Genomic DNA, 20112 nt, shown 5'->3' on the forward strand with positions numbered 1-20112 from the left:
ATTTCCGGTTACTTTCAAGTAATCTCATTCAAAAATATTTATTTTTCGCACGATTTTCCACAATTAACCTTCCTCCATTTCACCAGGTCCAGCAGTGCGGCGTTCACCAGCGCTTAGTATTGTCATAAATTAATTTTTTGCCCTCTGTAACAGTGCGATTAAAAGTATTTATACCGCCGAGACTGAAAAAGTGGTACGTAAACTACCTGTGGTCGACATTCGGCGCAATATTTCGGGATCAGAACTCAAAACAGAGGATGATAAAGCAGGCAGTGTTGCGGGGTGATGTCCTTTCACCCTTGCTTTTGATCTCCTACTTCTCGAAGCTTCATCAAACACCAGGGGGAGTTCTACTAATCTCATTCGCTGATGATTGCCTGATACTGGCGTCCGGCAACGACATCGATGCGAATGACTATCTCTCCAGCCTTTCTCACTTCTTCATTGCTAGGAATCTCTAACTTTCTGCCACAAAATTCAAAGTGGCCATATTCACGACCTGTTCGAAGAAGTCCAAACTGCAGCGGAAGATAAAGACGATGATACACCAATACCGACTGTAAACAACCTCAAAATCCTGGGAGTCACCTTCGACAGTTTGCTCTCCTTCTCAGTGGATACGAGTACAACTGAAATTGCCACTAAAGTCCAAACCGCAACAGGGTTATCCAGGCATTTTCTATAAAATCCATGCCGAAAAAATTGTTTCACAAGTAATCGAAATATTCGTAAAATCGTGATCACTGTTTGCACAATTGTTGTTGTTTTTGTTGTTGTTGTAGCAATTCCGCAAGCCCTGTAAGTACGGTGTAGTCACCTGTCCTGATCGTCAACCTCATCGAACAATAGGCCCAAGAAACATGTCGTTTTAGCGAGAAGGCACTAGCGGAAAAGGAGTGTTAGATGAGTGAGTTTAAGGACGCACGTGAATAGGTCGCTGGTGTTGTGCGTGGTATATTCACATATATAACTATATATGTATGTATATATATATAGAATACATATATATATGGCAAAGCCGATTCTATATAAGCTAAAGTTTAATTGAGTTTAACAGAGTAATGCGGCTGGTGGTTGGACTCCGATTACGAAATTCATGAAGGTAGAGTGGGAGTTATGCTGCTCTGGTGAGCTTTTAGGAACCGTGGTATTTCCAATTGGGTTCTTATGGCAGTCACCGACGTGTTGCTTGAGGTAGAGGCTAAGGACGCCAGGTGGTCAGAACAACAGTATGTATACAACCTATGTGTCTTAAGGTCGGAACTGGTCTTAAGATGGCACATGTTGCACGTTGTGTTTAACAGAAGTTGAGTTCGGGTAAAGCCTTCTTTGGCAAACGCAACAGAAAAACTTGGGGTCCAGGACTAGGCTCCATGCCAGCCCTGAACGAAAGAGTACAGTTTGGAGGAACTTAGCTGCGGAGAGTTGCTCCAGTGGTGATAGACGAAAGGTGAAATTTACCGCACTAAAAAGGTTTACTGGAGTTGCAGCCTTTGCTCGAAAAAAATAATAATAATAACAGTCATTCTGGTACGTAGAACCGGCTGGCATGGGAATGTAAACATGTAAATCTGCATGCCGGAGTTACTGGTGTGACATTGTGATAAACACCACCTGTCCTTCATGTGGACATAAAACTGTAGATCTCTCGCACACTACTAATTCGAATAGAAGCTTAGACCAGCGCGTAAAAATCTATCGCAATTGTCGAACCAAAATTTGACTCTGTGGTGCAAGTTTTCCCTGCAGGGATCTACTCTCATATTTATGCATCTACATAAAAGTATGTTCGCAGTTGAACGCTTACTGAGCGAGTTAGTACTGACGAGAGAGTAAATAAGGTACGACTAGGTAGGCAAGCACACATGTACATACACATATACACATATGCAACATATGCATTTATCTATGCTCGCGTTGAAATCACGCCTTTTGTTGGAAATATTTCTACGCAACACTGCACTGCTTTTTATGTCCTCCCATTCGTATGCAACGTCGTCGTCGTGGATAAATTGTGATGAGTAAAACGATTTTGAATATTGGCAGTGGCAACACCAGTAGTGGCATGGTGTTGGACGTCAATTCTTATGGTGGTTTAGCTTAGTGCATGTGTTTGTTGTTCATGGCCAGTTGCACGAGTGAGAGCTATTTGGGATCATTACACGCTCGCAGTGATTCACTTTAAAATTGTGTTTATTCGATGCCCTTCAAAAAGCGGCTTTAAAGGTGTATACACTAGGGAGCAAAAGTCCGTGAACAAACGGTGTCTAAAAATATTGTCTAAAAAATCGTTACTACTTGTCTATTCATATTTTCTACTCATTTAAAAACGAACGTAGTAAACAAAAATACGAGCATACTTCCAGAAGAACAATAAAACAAAAACACCTCAAAATATATAAATATATATGTATAGAACAATATATGCGAAGAGGTTGCTTGGAGATGGAGAAAGGTAGAATGTACAATTGGATGTTGGATAGATTGTACCATCATAGATAATTCTATCAGAGGTAATTCAAATATACAAAATCTGTTTCTGTAAGAAGAAATAAATCGTCTTGAAGTTTCGTTAATCCCAACGAAAATCTATCTTGGGCATCGCTAGGTCTCATAATAAATTTAGCACATCATTGAGATTTGCTTGAACAATAAACTAGTTCTAATTTAGAATTATATTGTTTATGCTCATGGTACAGGCCAAACTCAAATCTGGAGTAGATAACCGTATCCTTACTGATAGATTTTACAAAATTATTGTTAAATATTAAGAACCGTTTTTTATTTATTCTTTAAAATATTTGTGTAAGATAAAAGGATTTGAAAGTTGAACAATTTTCGCTACAACTTCTTTGCAATTTCAGCAGACCCTCAGCATTTGGCACTAGTAGCATTTGAGATCCTATTATCAGCGTTATTGTCATTGTGATTTACTTTTTAGCACCAATAAGCATTCGCTTTGAAAATGCTTCGATTTCCCTGCTTTTCAGCATAGTTTAGCAGACGGACACTCGGTCCACTGCATTTTTCACTTTTAATTCATATGGTATTTACTCATCGAACTTCTTTGCTGTCTATACTCTTTTTAAACTGCTTAAACTAGTTTTATAGTGGATATTTAGTTAGTTAGGAATATGTGACGGTTCGTGAATCTGTTTGGCAATGATTATTTGTTCCACAACAACAAAATTAGGGTGAAAACTAGCAATTGAATTCGATGCTGCCTTTTTAGTTTTGTAGTTTGCGCGCCTGTGGCGAAAATAATCCAAGTTTTTACTCTCATATTTATATATACGTAAATATTTTGTTTCAGAGCTATCAATTTTTTTAAATTTGATAGTGTTATCCGATGCAGTTTATCAATGGCCTTTCAAAAGTGACGCCTAGATGTCAGTAGTGAATAATTCCTAGACGGTACCGTTTTTTGCCCAGTAGAAAATTTTACACAATAAAATAACGCGCAAACCAAAAACTGGATGTTCTCTTGCGAAAAGTGCTGCTGTACTGCAAACTGTTGCTAAACAACCTTCAACACCGATGTCCCGACGTTCTCAACAATTAGCCAACTTCAATTCATTAATTGACTGCTTGGCGGATTTTACCTGTAGGTGGGCTCATAATTGTTAAGAGTCGTATTTTGAATACAAATAGTGAAACATGAAAGAATTTAAAATTTTAACACATTTAATTTAAAAACCACATCTGAGCGCGTCTTTTGAAATACCCTTAATTACATTTAGGATATTTTAGTCCAAGTAATTTACCAGAGATTTGTTACCAAACATTTTAGAATATCCATATTTATATCAAATAAGTTTGTATCATTGAGGATGGAAAGTATGAAAGAGTGAAGCAGATTTACTAAAAACTAACGTGTAGAAAAATGCTGCACTGAATTCAAACTCTTCATACATATAAACTGGCGTTTGTTCCTAACTCTTTTGACTTTGTTAACGTAATTAAAATGTTTGTGTATATTTCGCCGTTCCTCGAAAAGTATTGATTAATTATAAAATTAAGTCAATTGTAATTTCTATTATTTCTATTTAGAAAAGCAGTCGTCCGAATAGCTTTTAAAATAAATAAAGGTAACTGGCCCTCCCCTCTTTTATTTTCAATATGATTAAATACCAACCCTATTCGTCGCGCCTTTTTATTTTTGCTGAAAGCCGCACACAATTTCCAGCAGTTTAACGTCATTTTAGTCGCTCTTTGCCATTCTATTCAGACAAAATAAAAAATAAAAAAAACTCCAGTGGGCATGACTCAAGCCCACATATCAACGTACACTCGCCCTGTTTCGCCTTTTAAATGTTGTCGAACTGCAATCCAACTACGGTTACAAATAGCAACTACAACAGCAATCGTGGCCACAGATGTATTTATTGTTAGCAGTGAGTGCAGTTATTGTCAGAGAGGAGCGAACATGGATTGCCCGTCCCCCTTCTGGCTGTAGTGTGTAATCAGTAAATTCTTGGCTTAAATCATTTATGGCTTTTCATAGCTTTAGTACAACACCACTCTATTGTCTCCGCCATAACCACGTTTCCATTTTACCCGTCAATCGACAACCTGTCTGTCTGATGGGGCTGAGAGAAGTTCAGCAACTTGCTGCTATGAATTTCTGTTCGCCGGTTAAAAATAGATACAATAGCAAAAATTGTTAACTGTTGAGCTGGTTGGCTACTCCAGTTTGAATAAACTTCTCTATATGTATGTGGTTAAATTACTACAAACTAGGCGCAGTGTGACTTTAGCGTAACCTGCTGCATGCACTGGTATGTGTGTATTTTTGTCAACTCTCCTCTTTGCTGTTGCGAGATTTGTTAATAAGCATAGGCTGGAGGTGTTTGGCGTCATAAGCCGGCCGGTGAATTTACTTGTACTTGCACAGCGAGTTATGTATATACTAATATCAACATATATGTATGTACATATCGATTAGAAGCAAAATCACGTGACCATTATATAATATGTATAAATTCAGTTTTTGATGTTTTGGTATTTAAGCAATCTTAATCATGTTTCTTTAACATACTAAAAATCAATCGAATCCGGCAAAATGTACTGATCTACCAATTTACAGTCTCTATACATACATACATACACATGTATTTGCATCCAAACACATTGTTGCTGTTTCAAGTTCTTGCTTACCTATGCAAGCCAATATTTAATAATTGTACACCTCCCGATTTACTTGTATCTTGAATCACTGGAGTCACTTAAATTTGAGAAGCGCTTGTAGTTGGTGCGAACTCCACGAGATTATCCATCTGATTTGTCATTCGGTTAAATTAAGTTTAATTTAAGTTCATTCTAAAATTTCAGTTGTGGGACGTTACTGTGTATATGATTGGTGGTGTTTTGGTTATTTCGGTTGCAAACTGAGGCGACAATTCGGCGGAACAACGACATCATTTGAAAGAACTGAAAACAAATGCATATTAGCATGTTGTTACTTTCAGATGAGACACTCGTTTAACGATTTCGCATCATTCGTCGGAATAATCCACGAATAAAAACTATCTTTTATCACCAAGAGCGGAATAATCCGCGATATATTTTGTTTTGCTGAAGTTTGAGGAAAATAAATAATTTTTGTAATCCTGTAACGTTCTTTTTCATTAGAACAAACAGTAAAGGTCTTGCCGACGCAAGGTATTTTGAGTACATCGCGCATTTCGAACCATGTAAAAGGTTTAAGTACAAGCTAAAAAGTGAAGTATTGCGAGGAGTATTGTCATTATTTTTAAAATTTGTATTTGAATTAATAAGTTGGAAGTGTGCGAAATATGTGAGTTTAGAAATTTCGTGCTAGGGGAATCCCATACGCTTTCCATGTGTTCCTATTAGGCAGTGCCAGTGATGATGCCAACCTTCGTACCGGTCTAGATTGATGTGGGATCTAGTTCTGTGCTTATTACTTCTAGGATATACTTGTCTAGTTACCTCACAATTGGGCTCAGTAGGCCATCTCTTGTTTGGCTGCGTGATATAGATCGACTCTGCATAAGAGTTTACTTGAGGAGAAGGGAATGCCCACAATTTGTACTGATATCTAGTCTTACTTTATTTTGTTATAATAGTTAGATGTAAATGTATAATAGTTAGATGCAAATGGAGGGACCTACAGTTTCAAGCCGACTCCGAACGGCAGATAGTTTTTATGAGGTGCTTTTTCAAGGCAGAAATACACTCGGAGCTTTGCCATTGCCTGTCGAGGGGCGACCGCTATTAGAAAAAACTTTTTCTTCATTTTGGTGTTTCACCGAGATTCGAACCTACGTTCTCTCTCAACTCCGAATGGTAGTCACGCACCAAACCATTCGGCTACGGCGACCACAATAGATTATACCGCATTGTTTTTACCACATACAGAACATAACCTTCGAGCCATAGGTACTTTGCTTTGGCACAATCTCACAGTCGAATATATATTTGAGCTTTGATTCGTACGGTACTCAATTTTTCAGCTTTAGCTATCGGTCAAACCATACCCAACATATTGGTATGTTGGAACAGATTCACCTTAAGTCTCTCCATTGAATGACCTTCATAGTAAAATAATACTTCCCGGAAATGTTCCTTTAAATAAATGTTGAAACCCCAGCCAAATGCCTTTAACTAAAAATTTAACCTTGACTATGGTGGAATATTTTTATATAAGAAACACGCGTAGCTTACACTTTTCATATGAACGTATGTGAAGTTTCATTTCAATCTGTCAAGTCATTCTTTGTTAACAAGACGTGTCACAGTGATGTCTACAACGGAAAAAATCAAGTATTGTGCAGTGACTGAATTTTTATTTTTGGAAGGTTTAAAAGCAAAGGAAATTTATGAACAAATGTTGAAAGTGTATAAGGACTTTTCACCATCAACTAGTACAGTAGAAATATGGGCTGCTGCATTTAAACATGGTCGTACAATCCTTAAAGACGATTCACGTTAAGCACGTCCAAAAACAATAAAAACACCAGAAATCGCAGATAAAATACAGGGAACTGTATTGGAAAATCGTCAAGTGACTGAAAGAAATGTATGTATGTACTGAATAAGAGTGTATTTCAAACCATAAAATTGCGTTTTTCTTATGTAACCGCAAAACTTATTGATGTCGCCCTTCAGAAGACAATGACTAAGCTCCGAGTATACAGCCATGGTCATATACTATAAATAGCACATTTAGACTTTGAAAGCAAAGAGTTGAATATGTTTTTAAATAATTATTTTTTATTGGGGGAAAAAGCAACATAAAGAAAAAAAAAATAAGTAATAATATTGCTTTACCGGATTAGTATTTTGTACTATATCCACCGTTTTTGATTACTTCTTCAAACCGTCGCTCCATGCTTTCTACAAGCTTGTGGCAGGCATCTTTCCTTTGGAATCGAGTACCCAGCCTCCTCAACTGCGGCCCGCAAATCATCAAAATCCAATACATTAATTTTTTCTCTTCTGAGCCATTGCTTCACTGTGTTTGCAGTATGCTTTGGATCATTGTCCTGCATAAATGTCCAATTTAATGGCATAAACTCAAACACAAATGGCTCCATTTTATTCTGGAATATATCCAGATACAATCGGCCCAACACCATGCCAGGAAAAAGCTCCACAAACCATGATGCTTCCGCCGTCGGGTTTAATCTTCTTTTTTGTGAATCTAGGATTTAGCGCTTGATTTTTTGGACGACGTACAATAGTTCTCCCATCTGGTCCCATCCTTTTTATTTTGGTTTCGTAGGTTCAAAGTACGTTTTTCCAAAACTGAATAGATTTGTCTTTGTGGGCTTTTTGCGAAGGTAAGTCGGTGTTTGATATGTCTTTTTGAGAGGAGTTGTTTTTTTCTGTTTATGCGGCCAAACAGCTGGGCTTCGTTAAGTCGCCTTCCTGCATGCTTTCTGAACACCTTTAGACCAGATTCTTGGTTAATTTCAAGCATTATTTGCCGTGCCGACTTAAAAGGATCTGCTTTGTTCTTGCGTATTATAGCTCTATCCACATTAACATCAGTTTTTCGCGGCTTTGGTTTTCTTTCCGTTTTTTTGCTTAGATAGGATGAATCTTTCTTAACTAAATTAAGAGCATTATACACCATTTTCCGAGAGCACATCATCATTTCAGCTATTTCTGCATAGCTTTTCCGTTTTAAGAGCTCTTTTCTCCGGCGTGCAATGTTTTCCACGTCCCATTTTTAGTAATTACTTTAAAATTTTATATAAGAAACAAAAAATTATACTAAAAATCGCTGACACAATATTAAAGTTTTACTCTCCGCTGCACAAGTTAAAATGTGCTATTTTTGTGTCCACTTCAAACAGCAATAAGCATAAATAAAATAGAACGCAAAAGATTCCATCGAAAAAAACGGTAAATTCCTCGCATAAATGTAAGCTTAATAATGGTAATAAATATAAACAAACAAATTTATTTGATCAAAGCAGAGTTCGTACTAAAAACTTAACTTAACATATAAGGTTCACATTTGTGCTATTTATCTCTCCATGGCTGTATATTTGCCATGAAAAACTTCTGTCGATCGCAATAGGCTTAAAACTGTAGGCCCCCTCCGTTTAGGGAACAACATTGAGAGGCACACTAGAAATTATATTAGCAAAGAAGCTCGGCCAAACAATCAGCGAAAGATGGCCATACATATATGTACACATATAAGTATAAAATGCAACGATTATTTTGAAAGTACAATAATTAGCGCTAATACCACACCCTTTTTTGTTATTTTTAGAGTATTCGTTGCAATTTTAATTGTGATAATACTTACAGGCAAAGTTATGCAAATACCAGTAGCGTATTCTTGGACATAAATAGAGTGGGCCATAGGTATAGCCTTTGCTTTTTGAACCACCTATTTTTTGAGAATGGTAACACAAATGACATGTCTAATGTGTTCATAATTTACTTAAAGGTTTGACATTTACGAAATGGGACGCTATACGCTTGAACAAAATTGGGAAATATTGAAAACCTATTTCCAAAGTGGTGAGTCTTCTTGTTGTTTCCAAAAATTGAAGAGGATGACATGGACGACATTTGGTTTGAACAGGACGGTGCAACTTGTCACACTGCCAAAGTTGCACTCGAACTTTTGGCTACCGTTTTTGAAAACCGAATAATCAGCCGAAATTCCGATATCAATTGGACTATTTTTTGTGGGGAGTCGTTAAGGACAAATGCTATGCGAACCATCCAGAGACGATTGATGCTTTAAAACATGAAATCGAAGTTGCCATTCATGAAATTGGAGCCCAAACAATCGAAAATGTGCTTAAAAATTGGGTTGATCGATGGCCTACTGTAAAGCCAGTCGTGGCAGTCATTTGAACGATATTATTTTTCATTCATAAATGACAATGCTCAATCTTCAAAATAAAAAAAGTTTGAAAAAATATTTATTAATTAGTTTTTTTTTTTATAGCCGATTCAAAAAGCAAATTTTACATGGCCCACCCTATATATAGCTAACTAACATGCTTTTCTACTTTTGTACTTAATATCTTACAGACTACAGTGTCGTCTAAGGTTATGGGTTATAAGTCATGACCGACTCTTTTTATTTCAGTGTTTATAGTTTTTCTTTTTTGTTGTTGCTTGGTGATGAAGAACGCTCGTATATTATTACAAAAAAAAAAGGATAAGTCGTGAAACTTGTGTTTTCCGTAAACTTTGTTTGTTGATTTATCATTGAATTTAGATATCTCGCAATCGGAATGTGTTGGATAAAAAAAGAAAACATCATGCTTTAATTGCTATTCGTCGGTTGCCCTTTCTTTCTTTTTAATACGAAACAAAGTTAGAATGGCTTTGGATGCTCCAGAAAAAGGTAACCGCCATTCACTTTGGAAAGTACTTACAAGTAATAGCGAGGAATTGTGACTTTATATTTGCTTCAATTTATGTGCTGCCAAAAAATGAATTTATTGCAGTAAATGGAAAACGTGATTTTCATAACAAATTGATCGCGGCAACAAGGCAACCAGATGAATAAACCTCAAAAGTCAAATCGCTGCTCCAGCTTAGCGTCTAGGTAGGCCAAAACAGACAGACATTGGGTACAGGAAAATTGTATGAGCTACATGAAAAGAAAGCCTGGCAAAAAATTGATCACAACTTCATGGTGGCTTTCAAATGTTAATGTTTGTTATTTTTGTTGTTAGTTTTGCTTTTTCTTTTTTGTTTTGCATTTGGCTACGAATGACAACGAATTGGAAATTTATGATTGGGAATATCAATGATAATATAGTACATAGTGCAATGCTGAATTAGAGAAAAAATTTAAAAGGATGGATTTGGCATTGTATTCATCTGCCATGCATTACTGTGTGGTAGTAAAATGGAGAAAGTAGCAAAGCTGTGCTTAGAAAATCATGTCATCATCGTACATGCCATTTATTTCGTGGTTGTTAATGGAAATTCATGTTAGTAAAGGTTATTTTAGCAGTGAAGCATTTATACATATAATATATTAGTTAATGATATTATTGGCAATAATTAAATGATTATATTTTTCATTTTTTCCATATTATTGACAATAAATAAATGATTATAATTTCCCTTTTTTGACTTTCCTAATTTTATTTCCATTTTCGATTACAGAATTTCTTCAGACTTCATCGTTTACGAAAATTGGGCCTAAGTGATAATGAGATAGTCCGATTACCTCCAGACATCCAGAATTTTGAGAACTTAGTGGAACTGGACGTTTCACGAAATGGTAAGTACAAGCGCATGAGTATATACATTCGTGTGTGTAGAGGAATGAAACCATCGACAGAGATATAAGCCCTCTTTTTATCGCCAAGACTTAGCAAGATGAAGCAAATGAACATAACTATGTCGGCAAAGCGGGAAGAGAGCTGCCTTAAATTACATGTGCTGGTAAGACAGTGCGGCCTAGTGAGGTATAGATATACTCTTACTCGATAACTTTGTTGTTGCATGCAAATTTTTCGTCAAGTTAATCGAGCATAGAGATAGCGAGCGGGGAAATGGCGAACAAAAGAGGCCTATAGACAGTCTTTGATATCGATAGCGTAAACAAACAGCAGAAGGCCAAATAATTAACGCGACAATTCAATTTTATTTAAGGAATTAATAAAATTTGTTTGAAAATATCATCATGTGCAACAATTATTGTTTTTTGTTTGGAGTTTCAATTTAGAAAATGGAAAAAGTTAGCCCAAAACAACAAAGCGGTCTGTTCCGATGGGTAGTTTTCCCCAATCCCCATCCTGCAGGCGGAAGTGTATGCCATCTGTATATGTGTTGGGATCAACTTAGAATGAACGAATTGCCATCCTGAGCGACAATCACTGCACTCAAGGCGTTGTCAGCCTTTGAGCTGAGTGCATTGAGAAACTCAATTTGCCGGAAATGCTCTTTCTGGAGTGGTAGTCAAAAGAGATTCAGGCACGTTATAACCCTCCTAAGGGCAAACTGAGACAGCGATCTTCATAGGCTTAGGATTTGATCCGCTGACTCCTGTTTTTTTGCGAACGATTCTCGGAAACTCACGAATGTGTTGCGGATGCGGCCGGAATAAGGCCCATACGCTAAGCCCAACCCAGCTCCTTTTTTGGTTTATTGAGAGAGCTGAATTTGGATCACAAAAGGCTGTGAGGTCGAAGTACAAACCTGCTTTTCATTCATTCAAGAAACTAGTTGTTCCTGCTTGGCGTGGTTCGGGTGAACACCGATATTGGATGAATTTCCGAAAGCGCTGATACAATTGACCTTCAATTTGCATATCTCTAAATCTTTTACTTCCATTTTAAAAATAACGAACACTTAGAATGCCTTTTGTGTTCACCTCTGTTAAATCAAGATTAAACTTAGTAATCGTGAAATTTAGTCGTAATGGGATTTTTTTATACTAGATATTAGTTTTTTTTTTGTACCAGAGATTAGTAAACGAGTTGAGTTAAAAGTCCATGCAATTAACACAAATTAAATAAATAATGATTCTTGATGTGATAGAAATCGCGTTCTCGGCGGATTTCCAAAGTAAAATGGGCTTATGATGGCACCGTTTTTAAACCCGCAAAAACTGTCGCACCAAACTGCATGCATGGAAGGAGCCCTCACTATCAGAATAACATTATTAACAAAATAATTAAAAAGAAATTACTATATGGACCACCCTGCATAGTTTTCATTTCTCAATAAATGCTCTACAGTATTTTCCTTTATACATACATTTCAGTCAATTAAATGTATTGTAGTAATCCGTTATGCAGATTGGTCCTTTCGTCTAGTAGCCTTTCCACCAACCATAATACAGAATTGTAATCAAATTCAACACTCTTCACCCCTTCACCCCTCATTTCAACGATCGCTGGTTTTATAATAAAACTGCCCACTATAATACATGCTTAACAACGTATCATTTTATTGAAACACTTTCATTACTATTTGAATATAAATATATATGTACAAATGTACTAATATATATATATATATTAGGGATATCAATATGAGTGGATTCCGGGATTCAACTTAGAGCATAACTTTTTTAATATGAGCCAAAAATTAAATAACCGAAATCATTCTAACATGCCACAAAATATGGTAAAACCATTTAAAACTAATATACACTAATTTTTAAAAATCACATATCAACGTATTATATTAATATAGAAGAATTTTAAAGTAATACGTTTTTGCAATTGTATCTACAAAAACATGTGATTCTGGAACGCATACCACCTTGATCAAAAAATTCCCAGTTCCCGCCAGGTGGCGCTCTAAGTGATTGATTTGAGTTATCTTTTGTTTTTTTTTTTCTTCGATTGCCACATCTGTGATTAACATTCTTTCCAAAATTGTATCGCCCTTGCTTGACATTTGTAAAAGTTATACCGTCTTGAGTACTCTACCTCTGCACGTGTTTTCTATTTTTTATATTTTCAAAAATGGATTTGCAATTTGCAACAACGAGTTTGTATTAAATTTTGCGTAAAAATGGATTCAATGGTGCGAAAACCTTAAAAACGCTGGGAAACTGATTCGATAATGATACTCTTATGAGTACGACACGCAATCCAGACACTAAGCAAGTGTGTGGAGAGCTCCAAATGAACCAACGATTTTTATGGATTACAATGGTATTGTACACCACGATTTTTTTCCAAATGGTCCGACAGTTAAGTACTGTTATTTTGGGCGTTTTGAGACTTTTATGTGAAGCGATTCGCCAAAATAGAGAGGATTTGTGTGAAAACAACTCATGGAGATTGCACCATGATAACGCATCATCGCACAATGCCATCATTATTCGTGAATTTTTGACCAAGAACGAAACGAATACCATAATACCGTCCAACAGCCAGTCAAAAAACAACTGATGTGAACCGAAAATAGAGTTCCAGAAATGTTTCAAAAGCTGGATGAAACGCTTGCATAAGTGCGTTGCAGTTGATACGGAGCACTTTGAAGGCGATATTACTTTTGAGGAATAAATTTGTATTTTGAATTTTGTGAATATGTTCCGGGAAGTTTTTGATCAAAGTGGTATGGAGTTTATTCTGCGCGAAAAAGGAAATTCACTTTTCCACCGCCAGAAAAAAATTGTCAAAAATCAACGCGATGTTTGAAAAACCCTGCATACTCGAACTAATTCTAAAAATTCTTATTGAGAAGTTTACAATTTTGATACAAATTTATTAAATATTTTTTTTTTTTTTGGTTTTAGGAGAATTAAGCATATTTTCATATATATATTTTTTTTAATTAACTCAATAAGTTCCTGGCTATAATTTGTTAACGGACTCTATATAAAATGTAAAAGCATATCTATATAAAAATTTGAAAAGCATTCATAATTTAATGGCGTATTTTAAGCGCTTAAAATAAGTCACTTTGAAAAAAAAAGTCAATTAAGTCTGTTTTTTTTTAATTTTTGGTCAAGTTTCGTGCGAAATATCCGCTCAATAGAGCGTAAGCAGACCAGAAGAACAGGCCACTGGAACACAGAGACATCACTTGGTCTCAATACTTGTCGGCTGAACTGTCAAACGGCACTCATAAGCCATTTGAAGAAAATAATACCTATTTTCACCATTATATTGGGTATGGGAATAAGTTTCCGTCCTTTCTTAGCCAAAGTTACGAATTATTTAAACAATTAAATAATACATGATATTATGTGAAGTATGTGCCATTGGAAGCTACAACTTTAGTTCTTTTGACTCGATCCATTCATTGAGCCAGTTTGCGATGCTCTCGTAAGAAGAGAACCGCTCTCCAATAAGGGCTGACTGCATTGATTGGAACAGATGGTAATCCGAAGGTGCAATGTCTGGGGAATACGGCGGGTGTGGCAAGATCTCCCAATGCAGCCCCTCTTAATATTCCTGGACCGATTTAGGAACGTGTGGACTGGCGTTGTCATGCAGCAAAATCAGTTGGTCATGTCTATCGTCCCTTTCCGGCCGGTTTCCTTTGAGAGCTCGATTCAAACGCATTAGCTGCGGTAACGCTCGCCAGTGATGATTTCAGATGGTTTAAGGAGTTCATAATAGATGACACCATTCTGATCCCACCAGATGCACAACATAACCTTTGAAGCATTAATATTTTATTTCGCTGTCGGTGGACCTGGAAGCGAACACCGTGAATTTCGCGGTTACGCAGCGCAGGAGTAGAAAAACGCGCACAGACCTGCAGCAGTCTGCTCCAGTCACTTCATACAGGAACACATAACGCAGCGCGAACCGTGCGTGCGTACGCGAAAGTGCGTGCGCGCTTCCACTAAAATCGCAATATCTCGAGAACTATTATAGACACCATAAAATTTTTTTTTTCAAAATAAAGGTTAAATCATAAGGAATCGTTACGTGTATAACAGAAAATCTAAAAAAGTGGCCAAATCAACTAAAAATTGATTCAAAAAAATTTTTTGACTTTTTTTTGGTCAAAATTTCGAAATTTTTTTTTTACATAATACTAATTTAAACTACTTATTTGTTTCTATATTGTCTGTAAATTGCATTGAAATCCATCCACCGGTTCAAGAAATATTGATTTTTGAAAAAACACGGTCCCGATATTCAACATGGCGTAGATGACTCAATTTTGAAAATTTTTCAAAATCCTTTTAGGCTTGAATGTATCTTACCTAGAACTAATATTTCCCAAAGTTTCAAAGAAATCGAAAGACCACTTGCAAATCTCATATTTTCTGACGGAGTCTTACCCAAATGTTTCCTTACTTTCAATTCGGGATACCGGGATTAATAAAAGTCTCGGCATTTCCGATCCCAGGATTGACATCACTAATATATGTACATATGTACATAGGTGAATAAGAGAGCCGCACGCCAATGTAAATGACGTCAATGTGTTTAGCAGGTTGAGTAAAATGCACATTTTTGTTCTTGAATATCTTAATAATAATTATTATTTTTTCCTCTTAAGGTCAATGTATAACGAAACATTGAATCCACATTGGGTTATCGTGCCGTAAATGTAGTCCTCAACATTGAACAATTGCACTAAAAATAGTAGCAACTCGTTGATTGATTGAGTGCAACAATTCCAATTCAAAATTATCGGTTATAGACAAACAGATTATTTTGCTTTCAGTGACGAAAGCTAATCAGAATAGCGAAAGAAATAACATTGTAAAATTGTAATTATTTACTCTGTGAATAAAGAATTTAGCATCAAATATGTAGTTGTGTAGTTTGTGTGCAGATGTATCAAAAAAATATTGGGAATTGTTCATTTAAAAAGAGCGCGTTGCACATATGCCTAATTTTTTTTTTGCTGGAATGTTCCTACAACTGTCCCCTATAGTGTCGCAGAGTTTGAGCGTGATCTGTCAATTAGCTTGTTTTTGGCATTGAATTATATCAGTCAACCGCAGGTTTGCTCTGCGATTTTCACTATGGATAAAAATATCGAACAAAGAATTTGTTTAAAATTTTGTGTTTTGAACGGGATTTCGTCTGCCGAATCGTTGAAAATGTTGCAGAAAGCCTATGGCGAGTGTGCTTTATCACAACCACGGGTCTGCGAGTGGTATAAGGCTTTTGCAGAGGGCCGAGAAGTCGCGGAAGATTTGCGCCGATCTGGTCGCCCATCAACGTCTTCAACGGATGAAAACGTTGAGAAAGTCAAGGAAATGGTGCTGGAAAATCATTATTTAAGTTTGAGGGATGTAGCTCGAGACCATGAGACGCGTTGCTGCTCGACTCGTTCCAAGTTGGTTGACAACATGCTTGAGCAAGTGAATTCGGACCCAACGTTTATCCAGCGCATCATAACAGGTGATGAGACAATGGTATATGAGTTTGACAGGCAAATCAGTCAACAGGCGGCTGAATGGCGCTATTCACGTGAGCCGAAACCCAAAAAACCACGTCAAAGTCGGTCAAAAATGAAAGTCATGCTACTCGTTTTCTTTGATTATCATGGTGCACTCGGAATCTCGGAATTCGTTCCAAATGGTTCTACGGTAAATAAAGAACATTATTTGGAAGTTATGCGACGTTTGAGAGAGAATGTGCGTAGGAAACGGCCCAATTTGTGAAAAGAAAACTCATGGATCTTGCACGATGATAACGCACCGTCTCACAAGGCTCATATTCTAAACACTGTTTTGACCAAAAACTTAACAAATATCATCGAACAACCACCGTTTTCATCGGATTTAGCCCGCTGTGACTTTTTCGTTTTCCCAAAACTTAAATTGCCACTCCGCGGACGCCGCTTTGACTCGATAGAAACCATTAAGGAGAATTCGCTGAAGAAGCTGAAGAATATCTCTTTAAACGCTGATTGGACTAATTGTTGGCATATGTGTATTGTTTCAAATAGAGCCTATTTTGAAGGTGACAAAATAAATGTTGATAATCAAAACAATTATTTTGCGTTTTATTGAACGATTCCCGGTACTATTTTTGACAGGATGTATGTATGATATAAGGTTTTATCAGGGTTCGGTTATAAAGGCTTTCTCAAGAAGATCATCAACGCACAATCCTTAAGGTTTAACAATTGTAATCGTAGTCTGGAGCATCCATTCTTGAAGGGTGCTTGGACCAAGCTTATTCTCCAATTCATGGTGTGCGTTTGTATGTTGTTCAATAGATGAATTACCCTACAGTTTAAATTTAAAGCTCTTAAAAGCGGCGGTAGTTTTTCGGCAGAGTTTTTGGGACAGAAATCCTGTAAGGAGCGTTAGCTGGTTGAGACAATTCTTCGTTGTTATGCCGGATATACAGAAAGGCAAAGGCAACGTTTACGGTATAAGTATTTGTATTTATGAAAGCAAATAATCCGTTGTCATATTTAATTCATGGGTTGATTGATTCAAGGCAATCAGAAACTCAGCCGAATAATAATTGTGGACTAGGTCACATAAATTCCAGACTTCTGCACTCTTTTCATATAGTACTCGAAAACTAATATCTGGTCATCAGTTATGGTCCGTTTCTTGAGTGTAAGGCAACCAGGCAAGCTGGTTTTAATAATATAGGGTGATTCAGATCACTGTTATGGGTTTCGCAAACTCTAGGCATTTGACGCAAGCAAAATTTCTGGGGTGTTGAATAACAACATGTCATAAAAATAAAACAAAAAAACTATAGACAATGAGCCAAACAATAATTCGTTGTGGTTTTTTGGGCTGTTGGAGTCATCAGAGAGTAATTCTTGAAATTCCGTGAAATTATAAACTTGCTGAATTAGATGGTATGGACTTGGACAATAGCTGGTTTCAAAAGGAGGATGGCACTAATCAGACAGCTATTACGAACGAAGATCCCATGCCGCATATTTCAAAATCGAGGTCAAATGCCGTCGACATCTCGCGATTTGACACTCGAAGAAGAACAAAAAACAAGTCGATAACAATATCATAATAAATAAATAATAGGAATACTAGGTCGAGGAAAGTGTATAAGAGATGAAAACACCTTTTTGTATTTTGAAGTTCCAAAATTTAATTAATTTCATACAAAAACAAATAATCCCTAAATTGGTGGGACCGCAATTTACCATTTCTCACTTTATAAAGGGTGTTTTTTTTAGAGGTTAGGTTTTCAAGATGAAATAAAACGTATATAATTTAATGTTATGGCCAAGAATTCAGCTTTATTATAAAGATAAGGGTTTGCCATTATGTTTTAAAAATGATTTCGGACAAGTGGCCGCCGCGGCTGGCTCGAATAAATTCCGGCCGAGAGGCCCAATTTTCGACCACTTTTTGCAGCAATTGGGGCCGTATGTCAGCAATAACGCGCCGAATATTCTCTTCCAAGACGTCAATCGTCTCGGGCTTATCTGCATAGACAAGCGACTTCACATAGCCCCACAAGAAATAGTCCAGCGGTGTTATATCGCACGATCTTGGAGGCCACGCCACAGGTCCACGGCGCGAGATAATGCGCTCACCAAAAGTTTCCTTCAATAAATCGATTGTTGCGTTGGCTGTATGGCATGTATCGCCGTCTTGTTGGAACTAAAGGTCGTCCACATCAACATCGTCCAATTCAGGCACGAAAAAGTCATTAATCATGGCTCTATAGCGCTCTCCATTGACTGTAACATTATGGCCGGCTTCATTTTTAAAGAAGTATGGACTAATGATTCCCTCTGCCCATAGAGCACACCAAACAGTGACTTTTTGAGGATGTAATGGCGTCTCAGCAATGGCTTGTGGATTATGTTCACTCCAAATGCGACAATTTTGCTTATTGACATACCCATTCAACCAAAAGTGAGCTTCATCGCTGAACAAAATTTTCTTCGATGCGTCGCGCGAACCGAGCCATTATTTTCGTCATAAATTTGCACGATTTGCAAACGTTGTTCAGGTGTAAGTCTATTCATTATGAAATGGCAAACCAAACTGAGCATAAATCAAGTGACAGCTGTCAAAAAGACCATCTACGAAAAAAGTAGTGCCAACTTGAAAAACTAACCTCTAAAAAAAACACCCTTTATCTGTAAAACAGTTATCGACGTGAACGCAGTCCCCTGTCAGCTGTTACGGTCAAACTAATGAGAGCCCCATGTAAATGAAAAATTACCTCCCTTCCGTATCGTAGTATCGTAGATTTTATAGCAGGATTTTTGAGAATTCCTCTCAGGATTACTCTTTCACCACACAGTGTTGCCAAACCTGAGAAAATTTTAATTTTTGTTAAAATAACTTAAAAACAATGTTGAATAATGTTAATTATATATAAATTAACTATTTGTATTTGTTGGTTTTTAGCTTTGGCTTATTAAACAATGAAAAATTGTGACTGATAACGCGGATATGTGAAATTTCGTGGTCTCTAGGGGCTGCGGTAAGGGACTACGTACGTCGGTGACTGTTTCCAGCATTATAGTTAGCACTCTGTGAATTGTAGCCTTCGCTTCCTATGAAACTGTTTCATTTCCATGTGTAACACAATGTGCAAACATCTCACACTTAACAATAAAACCATAATAATTAAACTTTCTATTCAATAGCGAATACATTAGTTGTTTATCTTCTCGAATAGTAACAAGTACCTCTTAACACTATGTTCAGAGCAGACTTAGCTGTAACTTAGAATACAAGTTGACTTCGTGTGTATGTTTGCTTTGTATGTAATAACAGATGCTAAATTAGACGAAAAATAAACAACCAACCTGATCACGTATTTTCTCTAACTGAAACCGTCGATATCGTTCATAAGTTCCTGGCCCATTGCCACTGCTTCTTGTGATAGAAGGATTTTCTGCTAGCCTAAATAGCAGTGGGATGTGGGTTGCTTGATGGTTCTTTAGCCAGTGACCACGAGCATAAATCCGAAGAGAAAATTTTATTATTTATATATATGTATACGAATGCATATACATATATATCTACATAATCAGAGTAAAATACACGCAGGCCCATATATAGTACATACATTTAAATACTTATGTACGTGTATACATAGTCGTCTGAAAAAAAAACAATCATAAAATCTGTTGAAAAGCATACTGAGAAAATAAACATTTTCATGCTAATTAAACATTGCGCTGATTGAAGGAATTTACGATTTCTACATGAATTTTCACTTGGCCCCTGTATTCATACTCCATGAATGTTTGCGCGGGTGTATGTCTGTT

The 20112-nt window shown here is 36.7% G+C and overlaps 1 protein-coding gene across 9 annotated transcripts in view; it reads left to right on the forward strand.

The window, feature by feature from the left end:
- LOC129245338 (protein lap4) overlaps positions 1-20112 on the forward strand; it is a 219992-nt gene that overhangs the window by 13195 nt on the left and 186685 nt on the right. For all 9 annotated transcript variants that reach the window (XM_054883437.1, XM_054883461.1, XM_054883505.1 and 6 more), the window contains exon 3: positions 10618-10735. In XM_054883437.1, coding sequence (XP_054739412.1) covers positions 10618-10735 — 118 coding nt within the window. The remainder of the gene's footprint in view (positions 1-10617; positions 10736-20112) is intronic.

The sequence above is a fragment of the Anastrepha obliqua genome, chromosome 1 (genome assembly GCF_027943255.1).
Source record: "Anastrepha obliqua isolate idAnaObli1 chromosome 1, idAnaObli1_1.0, whole genome shotgun sequence".
Lineage (NCBI taxonomy): Eukaryota > Metazoa > Arthropoda > Insecta > Diptera > Tephritidae > Anastrepha > Anastrepha obliqua.